Consider the following 12,547-nt stretch of genomic DNA (forward strand, 5'->3'; position numbering starts at 1 on the left):
GGGGGAAAACAGAAGGAAGGGGTTGAGGGAGGGGGCAATCCCGGCAATTCAGGAATGATCCCGGAGCTCTGGATTCTTGTCCAGCCCGGGACACGCCGCGAGCAGCTTCGCGCCCCCCCACCCTCCAACCCCAAACCCCAGCATTCCCGGGATTCTCGGGGCGATTCTCGGGGCTTTTTCTCCTCCTCCTCCTCCTCCTCCCGGGGATTTGGGGGGAGCTGGGGGAATGCTGCGGGGATGCGGGAGCGGCGGCTGGATGCACATCCCTGGATGCACATCCCCGGGTCCCCAGCTGGCGCATCCCGGGGGTGGGCTCAGGCGCGCACGTGTCCGGGAAGGAGGTGTGGGAAGCGCGTGTACACCGTCTATATATACACACCACCCAGCCACCGGCTCCCGAGAAACCCACGGAGCCCAGGAATCCCAGGAGCCGACAGCACACCGCAGGTAGGGAATTCTGGCTCGTCATTCCACTCCCATCCCTGCAGGAGGAATGTTTGGGGGGGGGGGGGGTCTCGCCTGCTTCTTTGGAATTCGAGGACGGCGCGTCCCGCCTGCGATCCGTGGATTTATATTCCCCCCCTCGCCATCCCGGAGAGAGGAAAAGTTTGGCTCTCCAGCCCCGAAATCAGCCGGAGCGGAGCCGCAGGGATGCAACAAGAGTCGGCCCGAAGCCCGGGGGGGTGGGGGGGAAGCTCGCGGGCTTCCTTTGGGATAGGTGGGATTTTTTTTTTCAGGGGATTTTTTTTCTGGAGCCCTGCATCCTTCTCTTGTCCCCCCCATTCCCCCCTATTTCTCCTCCCTTTCTCTTCCAGCCGGGACTTCACCGGGCTCACCCGCGGGATGCTCCGGGAGATGCCCGGCTCGCCATCCCTTTTTCTTCCCCCCTCACCCCTAAAATCGCAAAAAAGGGGCAAAAACGGGATTATTTTTTTTGTGGTTGCTTTGTGGGTCCTCCCGTTCGTCCTCCCCCCCCAAAAAAAAGCAGGAACGAAGGGCTGAGGCGCAGGGATGCGGGAATAAACGTTCTTCCCGAGGTTTTTTCCCCCCTCCGAGCAGCCTTTCCCGGCCTCTCCGAACCCGCATCTGTGTTTACAGTCACACGGCGGCCGCTCGTTTGGGCCAATTATGGCCAATTACCTGATTGAGGGGCACCGGGAAAAGGAGAAGCCGCTTTTTTCCACCCAGCGCCCGGGCAGCTGGAGCCAAACCTCCCCTCCTCCTCCTCCTCCATTCCCAAATCCATCCGTTTCTCCCTAAAATCCCCCCTAGAAGCTACCAGGATTTGGGAGGGAGCAGGGAGGCATTTTGGTGGTACCAGCGGGGGGACACTCTTGGAGGATATTGTGCTTTTTTTGGGCTGGAAAAGGCTTTGAATCCTTCCCTGCTGGATCCGGCGGGGGCTGGATCCTTCCCGGTCTCATCCCTCTTGCCCTCTGGATCAGGCCTTGGTTTTGGGCAGGGTGGGAATCAGGAGGATCCGATGGATCGGGGCTGGTTTTTGCCAGAAGCGAAGAGCTGCGGGATGTGCTCCGCACGTGGCGGGGATTAATCCCGGCCCGGAAAAAAAGCCGGGAAATCGCTGCCTTTTTAACCCCCCCCCCCCCCGGGGTTTGGGGAACAAGGATTGCGATCCCACCGCCGGGATAATCCCTGCGGTTCGCCTCTCCCGTGGGAAGAGGGGCTGGAGCATCCCCGGGGACGGGCGGGGAGCGTCTCCCCGGCCCAGATCGCATCAAATGAGGCGAATAAATCCCATCTCAGGCAGCACCTGCTTCCCCTTCCACCTCCTCTCCTCGGGTCATTCCCAGCCCACATCCTTTCCCGAATCCCCCCCTTTCACGGCAGCGTCTCTCTCCCATCATCCCAATAAATAAAAGCCTCTCGTCCTGATGGATAACCAGACCCCGGAACCGCAGGGCTGGATTTCCACATAAACCTCATTTTTTTTTTATCTTCCCCCCCAAAAAAATGAATGAGGATAATTCCACTGGATGGAAAAAAACCCAAACTCGTCAGGATTCAGGGATGGAGCGGCTGGATCCCGACACACCCCTTGGCGTGGATGGGTTCGGTTTTTTGGGGGAGGAAAGAGGAAGGTCCGTGCCCAGGAGCGGCCTCGGCGTGGCCGTGACATCCCTTCCCGGGGTTCCGCGGCACCCCCCCGGACACGAGGGTTGTGGACATCCCTCGGGAAAGAGGGCCCGGAGGGAAAAATATTCTTGAAACGGCGAAAAACGCCAATAAAAAAACCCAAAACAAAACGGTGGAAAAATACAAGAAGGGCGGGGTGGGGAGAAACGGGGGAAAATAGGAGAAAATGGGGGGAAATGGGGGGAAAAAAGGGGGAAATTGGGGGAAAGCATCCCTCTTTTTCACACGGATTTGTGGCTGGGAAACTCAGGAAGGGGTTTGACCCCCTCACAAGGTTTCCAAAGGTGGGAGCAAGGGGGAAAAAAATCTGAGCATTCCCAGTTTTCCCTTAGAACAGGTTGATTTAATTTTGCGGAGGGGGGAGGTCGGTGATGCGCAGAGAGGGGGTTGTTTCCCTGTTTCCCGGCCCTGGCCGGCCGGGAATGCTGGCAGGGCACGGCATTCCCGATAACATCTTTCAATTAACCGGGAAGAAAAAGCCGAGCCTTAATCTCGGCGCCTCCTCCGCAGCCGAGATGTGACCCCCGCTGCTCTTCCCGCTTTTCCCGCTGCTTTTCCCGGGACGTTGGACCCGGTGTCCCCTTTGGCGACATGGAAGGGGGAGTGAGGGTGGCTTTTCCAGCCCCTTCTGCCGAATTCCCGTGGAGGGGCTGCGCGGTTTTTCCAGAGGGGGGTTTGCCCTCTCCTGGGAGCTTCCTGCCAAGGCTCTGACTCAGCCGCCAGCCGGGTTTTAATGACTCGGTGGGAGATTAAGCCCTTAATTCCCCGCTCCTTATCAGCTTCCCCTCGGACCCTCCGGCGAACGACAGCCGGGAGCTGCCGGGCTCCCCGGCGGGGACAAAAGGTGACCCTCGTGCCACTCAGGGAGCTGGGAAGGTGCTGGAAGGAAAAGGGAGGGGGGGGCTGCTGTCCTTGGAGGGGCGGGAAATAAATGGAAAACCTTTTCCCAGGTGCCCCCCCCCCCCCCCCCCCAAAACCCAGCCTGGAATGATGGAGCGACACCCGAGGGTTTGATTTAGGGTTTTTTGGGTGCTGTTCCAGCACGGAGGGACCCGGGTGGCACCAAACTTCCCGTCCCCGTCTGTCACCTCCGTCTCGTCCCCTCCTTGTGCCACAAACCCGGTGCCACGAAGCGCCGGGATCTGCTCCCGAGGGGCCACAGGGATGTTGGGTCCCTTTTCCCAGCGGGATGAAAGGGGTCAGGAGGACCAACATTCCCGTTTCCAGGGGATAAACCTCCAGGAATTGGCCTTGGTCGGGTCACTTAATGACATTTAATGACACCTAATGACACCCGCCTGTTGGTGACAGCCGGACGGGGCACGGCGGGTTCTGCGGGAATTGCCTTGGCTGCTCCAGATCCCGGGAAAAAAGACAGGGATTAGGGGATGGCAGCGCCCCAAAAACACACCCAGGAAGGAAAACTGGAAGCGGGGGGGGGGGACGACACACACAATCCTCTCCCGGCTCCGGCAGCGCTGGGTTAAGGAGCGAGCCCTGCTCCGGGGACAGCCGGGGGGACGTGCCGCCCCGCCACGGCCGCCTCCTAAAAATAAACCCCGTCCGGGCCTCGTGCCATGGGATAACCTGGAAAAAACTCAGCTGGGATCCCTTTCGGGGACGGGAGGGGTGTGGTTGGAGGAGCAATGCGGCTCCTTTTCCCCGAAAGGATAATTTTGGACGGGGGGAAGCGAGGAGCGAGTGCCGGCGGCGCACGGAGCCGTATCCCGGTGTGACGGAGGCGGGGGGGGTGAGAATTCCCTGTCTCCCGTTTTTTTTCCAGGGCGCTGCCGGGGGGGCCGGTGCCGCCATGAGGGCCGTGCTCTGGGACCTGCTGCTGCTCTGCCTGTTCGCCCGGGCGCGGGGGGGACTGCCGGGGGGGACTGCCTGCACTGCGACCGCCAGCTCTACCGGGACTCCTTCGACGTCCTCGTGAGTCCCCCGGGAAAGGGGGGGGACACCCCCACGACACCCTGCTGGTCCCCCGCGGGGGTGGGGACAGCGCCCACCCTGCCCCAACCCCCCCCTTGGGCGGGATGATCCCGAGGAAAGGGCGCGGAGCAAAAATTGGGAGAGGGCGGGGGCGAGGTTGGGATGGCTCCGGGAGGGTCACAAAACCCCTGAGCATTCCCAGCTTTCCTGCATCCCAAACCCCGAGCATTCCCAGCTTTCCTGCATCCCGAACCCCCAAGAATGTCCAGCATTCTGCATCCCGAACCCTCAGCATCATCCTGAGCATTCCTGGCTTTCCTGCATCCCAAAGCCCTGAGAATCTCCAGCATCCTGCATCCCAGACCCTGAGCATCATCCTGAGCATTCCTGGCTTTCCTGCATCCCAAACCCTGAGCACTCCCATTTTCCTGCATCCCAAACCCTGAGCATCCCCAGCTTCCCTGCATCCCAAACCCTGATCTTTCCCAGCTTTCCTGCATCCCAAATCCTGAGCATTCCCAACTTTCCTGCATCCCAAATCCTGAGCATTCCCAGCTTTCCTGCATCCCAAATCCTGAGCACTCCCAGTTGTCCTGCATCCCAAAGCCCTGAGAATTTCCAGCATCCTGCATCCCAAACCCTGAGCATCATCCTGAGCATTCCCACCTTTCCTGCATCCCAAATCCTGAGCATCCCCAGCTTTCCTGCATCCCAAATCCTGAGCATTCCCAGTTTCCTGCATCCCAAAGCCCTGAGAATCTCCAGCATCCTGCATCCCAAATCCTGAGCATTCCCAACTTTCCTGCATCCCAAAACCCTGATCTTTCCCAACTTTCCTGCATCCCAAACCCTGAACATCCCTAGCTTTCCTGCATCCCAAACCCTGAGCATTCCCAGTTTCCTGCATCCCAAACCCTGAGCATTCCCAGTTTCCTGCATCCCAAACCCTGAGCATCATCCTGAACATTCCCAGCTTTCCTGCATCCCAAACCCTGAACATCCCTAGCTTTCCTGCATCCCAAACCCTGAGCATTCCCAGTTTCCTGCATCCCAGACTCTGAGCATCATCCTGAGCATCCCCGGCTTTCCTGCATCCCAAAACCCTGATCTTTCCCAACTTTCCTGCATCCCAAACCCTGAACATTCCCAGTTTTCCACCCCCACAGCTCGTGGCATCCCTATCCCACCCATCCCCACCCCAGATCCCCACCCCAACCTCCAAGGAGCCCCCAAAATCCCCCTCGGAGCCCCTTTAGGGCGGGACCAGCTTTGCCAACACCCACAGCCCCCCCTCCCTCTGGATTCGCCTCCTGCACCGGATGGAAAAATCCCTTAAACAACAATTTGGGGTTTTTTTCCAGCCCCTGATCCCTTCTTTTCCCCTCCACTGTGTTCCTTTCCCTCCCATTCCCTCTCCACCCCGAGGGATTATCCATCACCTCCCCCCCTCCCACTTCCCTTTTTATCAGTGGTGATAAATCCCGGCGGGATGGGACATCCCCCCGAAAGGAGCCGGCAGCTCACGGAGCCCCCCCGGGCTGGAAAATATCCCCCCTCCCACAAAATCCAAGACTTCCAGGCCCCACGGAGACACCGGAGCCACCCCAGTGCCACCCCCTGCCTCCGAATTTCAGGGTGGGATCCCCAGGTTTGGCCCCAAAATGTTGGTTGGTGTGTGAAGGCACCGGCAGCTCCGCGGGATCGCCCTCTTCCTCCTGGAGGCGCGTGGAATTCTCCTCCGTCTCCCCCAGCCAGGAATTTGGGGAGGGAATGGGAATGTTGGTGGCTCGTGGATCCCGTGAGAGGTCGTGAACCAGGAGCGGAAGAACTCGGGGTCTTTCCAGGCCCGGTTTCAGCCGGAAGAAGCACCGCGGTGGGAATTCCGTACAACTCTCCGCCGCATTTCCAAAGCGATGGCCAAGGAATTCCCACATGGCCGATCCCTCCTCCTCCAGAGGTGGGAGCGGGAGATCCCCCGGAAGTCACGGGCACGGCAGATGCCGGGGAAGGATAGGGATGAGCTGGCGGATCAAGGTATGGATGAATCCCAAAGCCGTGGAGGCACCGTCGATGCCGACGGAAGACGGGATACGGAGGAGCACTGGCTGGGGTTTGCTGAGGATTCCCAAACCGCTGCCCGGAGAGAGAAGACAATTCCATGGGAATGGAGACCACAGATGGATATCTGAGGGCTCTGGGATGTCCGAGGGCCTCGGGATGTCTGCGGTGACATGTTGTGAGTGCCGGGACCGCTGATGGTCTCCGGCCCCACCTCTGGAAAAACCTCCTCTTGGAACCTTTCCTCTGGGGCTCTCCGGTGATCGGCCCCCTCCCATCATCCAGAGCCTTGGAGATCCCCGGAAAGGAGCTTGGCTCGGCGCGGGATGCTCCCGGTGCCTCCACGGGAGGTGTCCCAGCCCTACCAGACCCTCGTCACCGTCTCCCTCCGAGACGACTGAATTTCCTCTTGGATGTTCCAGCACCACTCCCGGCGTCGGAATCCGCCAATTCCCGCAGAGTCCCGCGCCGGGACTCGCGGCACCTCCCACTCGGCAAAGGCGATGATCCCGAGGTGGAGAGAGTCATTCCAGAGGGTTTGGCCTGTAGCCACGAGACCCCCCAACGTGCTCCAACCCTGCTTGGTGTCCACCGGGAAGATAAAAGTGGGATGGAGACAATTCCACACGAGGGAGGACAACCCATCCCTCCTGGGCCTTCCGGCCTTCGGGCGTTTGCTTGGTTTGGATCTTCCGCGTTTTTCCTCCCGGATGGTTTTCCCGAGTGCTGGTTTCGGTGGTCCCGGTGCCAGGCCGGCGTCTGGATTTGATGGATGAGGCCTCTTGGAAAGGGATAAGGCACGGACGTGGTGGGATGAGGGCAGGGGTGCCGAGGAAGGCCGATGACGCCTCTTTTGAAGGGACGTGGTGGCCGGTTCCTGGGAGCTGGGAGGAGGATGATGTCACTCCTGGAAGGCACGAAGGAGGATCTGGGAAGCTCCAGTCGGGCTCTCCTCAATCCTTGGAGCGAATCACCCGGCAGAGCAGCTCCGAGGGTGTGAAGGACAAGAAATCCCTTCCAACCTCCACCATCCCTTCCTGCCTCCATCATCCCTTCCCACCTTCACAGTCCCTTCCCACCTCTACCATCCCTTCCCACCTCCATCATCCTTTCCCACCTCCATCATCCCTTCCAACCTCCACCATCCCTTCCCACCTCCACCATCCTTTCCCACCTCCATCATCCATTCCCAATTCCACCATCCCTTCTCACCTCTGCCATCTCTTCCTACCTCCATCAATCTTTTCCACCTTTCCCACCTCCCACCTCCACCATTCCTGCCATCCCTTCTCACCTCCACCAACCTTTTCCACCTCCATCATCCCTCCCCACCTCCACAGTCCCTTCCCACCTCCACCATCCTTGCCCACCTCCATCATCCCTTCCCACCTCCACCAACCTTTTTTCACCTCCACCATCCCTTCCAACCTCCATCATCCCTTCCCACCTCTGCCATCCCTTCCCACCTCCATCATCCCTTCTGAATTCCACCATCCTTTCCCACCTCCATCATCCCTTCCCAATTCCACCGTACTTTCCCACCTCCACCATCCCTTCCCACCTCTGCCATTCCTTCCCAGCTCTGTCATTCCTTTCCACCTCCACATTCCTTCCCACCTCCATCATCCATTCCCAATTCTGCCATCCCTTCCCACCTCTGCCAACCCTCCCAACCATCCCAACCCTCCCAATTCAACCCAAATCCATTCCAACCCTCCCAATCCAATCCAACCCAACTCAACCATCTCAACCCTCCCAACCCATCCCAACTCATCTCAACCCTCCCAAGCCAACCCATTCCAACCCATCCCAACTCTCCTAACCCAACTGAACTCATTCCAAGCCAACCCAAGCCACTCCAACCATGCCAACCCTCCCAACCCAACCCAAACTTCCCAACCCAACCTACCCCTCCAAAACCAACCCACCCCAACCCAGCCCAACCCTCCCAACCCAATCCATCCCAACCCAACCCAACCCAACTCAATCCAACCATCCCAACCCTCCCAACTCATCCCAAACCAACCCTCCCAAACCAACCCAACCCAACTCAATCCAACCATCCCAACCCTCCCAACCCATCCCAAACCAACCCTCCCAAACCAACCCAACCCAACACTTCTATCCCAACCCAACCCTCCCAACCCATCCCAACCCAACCCTCCCAACTCAATCAACCAACCCATCCCAAACCATCACAAACCAACCCAACCTAACCCAACCCAACCCAACTCAATCCAACCATCCCAACCCTCCCAACCCATCCCAAACCAACCCTCCCAAACCAACCCAACCCAACACTTCTATCCCAACCCAACCCTCCCAACCCATCCCAACCCAACCCTCCCAACTCAATCAACCAACCCATCCCAAACCATCACAAACCAACCCAACCTAACCCAACCCAACCCAACCCTCCCAACCCCATCAACCAACCCATCCCAAACCATCCCAAACCATCCCAAACCAACCCAACCTAACCCATCCCAACCCAACCCAACCCTCCCAACCCCATCAACCAACCCATCCCAAACCATCCCCAACCAATCCAACCTAACCCAACCCAACCCAACCCAACCCTACCAACGCCATCAACCAACCCATCCCAAACCATCCCAAACCAACCCAACCCAACCCATCCCAACCCAACCCAATGAATCCCTCTCAACCCATCCTACAAGTCCCCGATTCGGGAGACATCTCACGTTCCCGGGAACACCAAAACAACACCAAAACTTCAACTGACACCCACTCCCTTGTCTCTCCCCCTCCCAGATCTGCATCCTGGAGTGCGAGGGCGAGGCCGTGCCGCGGGCCACCTGGGAGCTGTGCGCCGCCGCCAGCCGGGCGTCCCCGCGCGCCCGCGACCTCGCCGCCGAGCCGTGGCCCGGCGTGGCGCCGGAGAACCCCTCGCGGCGCCGCGACGCCGACGGAGCCGCGCCGGGAGCCTTCCCGCAGCCTCCCGAGGACATTTCCCGCCGGCTCGGGCTGGGCTGGCGAGCGGCGCCGGCGGCCAAGGGGGTGCAGAAGCGGTACGGGGGCTTCATCGGGGTCCGCAAGTCGGCGAGGAAGTGGAACAACCAGAAGAGGTTTAGCGAGTTCCTGAAGCAGTACCTGGGGATGTCGCCGCGCTCCAGTGAGTACGACTTGGGCGGCGGCATCGGAGAGCACAACGAGATCTAACGGAGACCCCGCGGCGTCCGCCAGGGCCACACAAAAGTCAACCCTCCACCCCCCCACCCCCCCACTTCTCTCTCCGCCACATTCCATAGGGGCAATTTAACAATAAAAAAAAAGAAAAAAGGAAAAAAAGGGGGCCAAAATAATAGTAATAATAATATTAATAATAATAATAATAATAAAAATCCAACAAACCGAAAAAAAATTGGGAATTTGAGTGGAAATGAAAATTTGGAGACCGGGGAGGGACGGTGAGGGCGGCCATCGGCATCGCGGGGGAAGGTTCTTTGGGGTCCAGGGAGGAGGTTTGGCCTCGAGGCCGGTTGTATTTGAAGGATGGTTTAGTTCTTGCCTTGAAAAAAAAAAACCAGGAGGAAAATTAAAATAAATCAGCAGAACGTAAAAAAAAATTAATTAATTAATTTTTAAAAAAAATTTAAAATTTCGATGAGAAATTTCAAAGTTTTAAGTGAACGGAAATTAAAATTAGGATTTTAAAATTGAAATTGAAATAAAGGATGAGGTGAGCGGAGAGTAAAACGTAAAGAGGTAAAAAAATGAAATTTAAGTGCGTAAAAATGGAAGAAATTAAAAATATTTAGAAGAAATAGAAAGGGGTTAAGAATATTTAAAAGAAATGAAAAATTCGAAGCGCTTTAAAAAAGAATTAAAAAAATTAAAGTGTTTAAAAGAAATTAAAAGGAAATGAATTAAAATAAAATTAAATGGAAAGAATGAGATAAAAATAAGTGAATTTAAAGATAAACTAAATGACCTTAAAATGAAATGATGTTAAATGACATTAAAATGAAATGCCGTTAAATGACATTGAAATTAAATTACATTAAAATTAAATGAAAATAGAGAAAGTAAATAAAATAAAATAAAAATAAAATAATAAAATAAAATCAAAAATAAAATAAAATAAAATAAAATAAAATAAAATTAAGGAGAACCGTTTCCCTTTAGAAATTAAAGAATTCCTCCCCCAAACGCTCCAGTTCCACATTCCCACCCTGAGCAGCCATTCCCAGGGATCACCGTGTCCCTTCCTCCGCCGGCTCCGGGCCGGGATGTCCGGAGCCCTCCCGCTCTCCCCCCGCAGCTGCCGAGACCACCCCCTCTCCACCCCCTTTCCCCCCCCAAATTCACAAATTTGGGGCGATTTAAAACATTTTTCCCCTTTTTTTTTTTTTTTTTTGTTCTTTTCCCTTTTTCCCCCCCTCTCCTTGGGCGCCATCCCCCTTAAATTTCGGGATGCACCCCCAACCCCCCCCCCTTTGGGAAGGAGCCTCCCGCTCCCTCCGCTCTCGGCTCAGCTGCTTTTTGCTTTTTTTCCCCCTTCTTTTTTTTTTTTTAAATTAATTAATTACTTATTTTTGAATTTTTCACTTTTTCCTTCTTTATTTTCCCTTTTTTTTTTTTTTTCCCTGCCCCGTTTTTTGGGGTGGGTTTTTTTTTATTATTTTTTTTTTTAAATTTTTTATTTTTGTGGTTTTTTTTTTTCCCCTTCTTTTCCTCTATTTTTTTTTATTTTTTTTTTTATTTTTTTTTTATGTTTTCCTAGCGTTCCGGCACCGCATCCCAGCACCTTCCGCCCGGCACAGGCAAAATTAACTCCCGTCCACCCCACCAAGCAGCTCCATCCTCTCTCTCTGCCGGACCCCAAAGCGCTTCCGACCCGAAAATCACTTTGCTCTTCACCCACTAAAGCCACATTTAAACCAGGACCCGACGAATTTTCGGCCTCCGCCGGCGACGGGAGCGAGATTCCACGGGGAGGGGAGGGAGGGAGGGAGGAACCCGCCGGGGGGGGGGGAGGAACGGGCGGGAATTCGAACGTAATGAGGGAAAAAAACGGGATTTTCACACCCCCCCTCCAAAAAAAAAATCGGATTATTTCGGTTTTTTTTTATTTAGTTTTGGTTTTGTTGGAAAACACCACCTTGGATCCAGCAGGAAATCAACCCCCCCACCCCGCCTTCCCAGTGCCTTCCCAGCACTGGCTTTTGGCCTCCCATGGGATTTATTCCCAACTTTTCGGGGTCCCGCTGTGGCTCCACCCCCGCGGTGGAGACCGACCCCCCCCACCCAGCGCCCAAAACCGCCTGGAATTCCTTATTTCTCCTAACCCTGATCCTAATCCTTTAATTTCCCCCTCCCCCCTCCTTTCCTCCCCGCGTTTTTCCCGTTTTTTCCAAGCGTTTCCCTTTGGAATTCCACAGAACCTCCGGGCTTGACTTCTTCGCCCCGGGGGGTCTCACCCGCCTTCGCCGTTTGTATTTTAAAAAAAAAAACCCCAAAAATATAATAATCCCTCTGGAAAAAAAACCAAACAAACAACAAAACAAAACCAGGAAAACAAAACGAAACAAAAAAAGAGGATAATTCCGAGCTCTCGTTCTTTTTAATTGTTTCATACAACGATTTCTCCATTAAACTTGTACATAGCAAAAAAAAAAAAAAAAAAAAAAAAGGATTAATAAATTAGTTTACTGTTTCTACGATATCCTTGCGACTGGCCCCCGTCACTTGGGTCCCCCTCCTGCCCCCCACCCACCACCCCACCAACTCAGCCGGGAATTGTTTTATTGGGAAAAAAAAAAAACAAACAAAAACCAAAATAAAAGGGAGATTTCGGTGCATCCGTGTGATTTCCGGGAGCGGTTCCAGGAATTCCAATCGTTGGGATCCGCGGGGAGGACGATCCCGTTGTACCGGCGAAGAACAAGACGGATCGAGGGGCTGTTGGAAGGGGGGGGAAAAAATGGGATTTTAGGGTTTTTGGAGCGAGGAAGGGTGAAAATTCCCAATTTTCACCTGGCTCCATAACGCTTTTCCGTAGGGATAACGGAGGTGTCTCCACCCGGAGTCTCCCGGCAGCCCCCCGGCCCGGCTGGAATTTTGGGTGTCCCTCTCTTTTCAGAGCCCCTGAGTTCCTGGGTGCCAGTGGGATCATAGGGATGGCCCCAGGATGCCCAGTTAGATCCCAGTTTTCCAACTAGGTGAGGAACGAGCAGCTGGAGGTGATTCCCAGGCTCGTTGGCAATTAAAGAATTAACTGGGACAAGACTTGGGCTGGTGGGAGGAGGGTTTTTTTTTTGTGGCCTGGAGGTCCCCAAGCTCCCTGTGGGATGGGTTGGGATCTCTCAAGTTCAGGGCCAGCCAGAGCCCCGCAGGAATTGCAGGAATTGCGGGAATTGCATCCGTTCGACGTTCCCAA

The 12,547-nt window shown here is 55.4% G+C and overlaps 1 protein-coding gene across 1 annotated transcript; it reads left to right on the forward strand.

Moving 5' to 3' along the window:
• Positions 1 to 2,845: 2,845 nt before the first annotated feature.
• PNOC (prepronociceptin) lies at positions 2,846 to 9,734 on the forward strand. Its single transcript, XM_064651242.1, is given in 4 exon segments — positions 2,846 to 2,998; positions 3,938 to 4,018; positions 4,021 to 4,086; positions 8,920 to 9,734. Coding segments are annotated over 4 exon segments (666 nt in total). The 5' UTR covers positions 2,846 to 2,887; the 3' UTR covers positions 9,328 to 9,734.
• Positions 9,735 to 12,547: the final 2,813 nt, after the last annotated feature.

Source organism: Pseudopipra pipra, chromosome 3, assembly GCF_036250125.1.
Source record: "Pseudopipra pipra isolate bDixPip1 chromosome 3, bDixPip1.hap1, whole genome shotgun sequence".
NCBI classification, from domain to species: domain Eukaryota; kingdom Metazoa; phylum Chordata; class Aves; order Passeriformes; family Pipridae; genus Pseudopipra; species Pseudopipra pipra.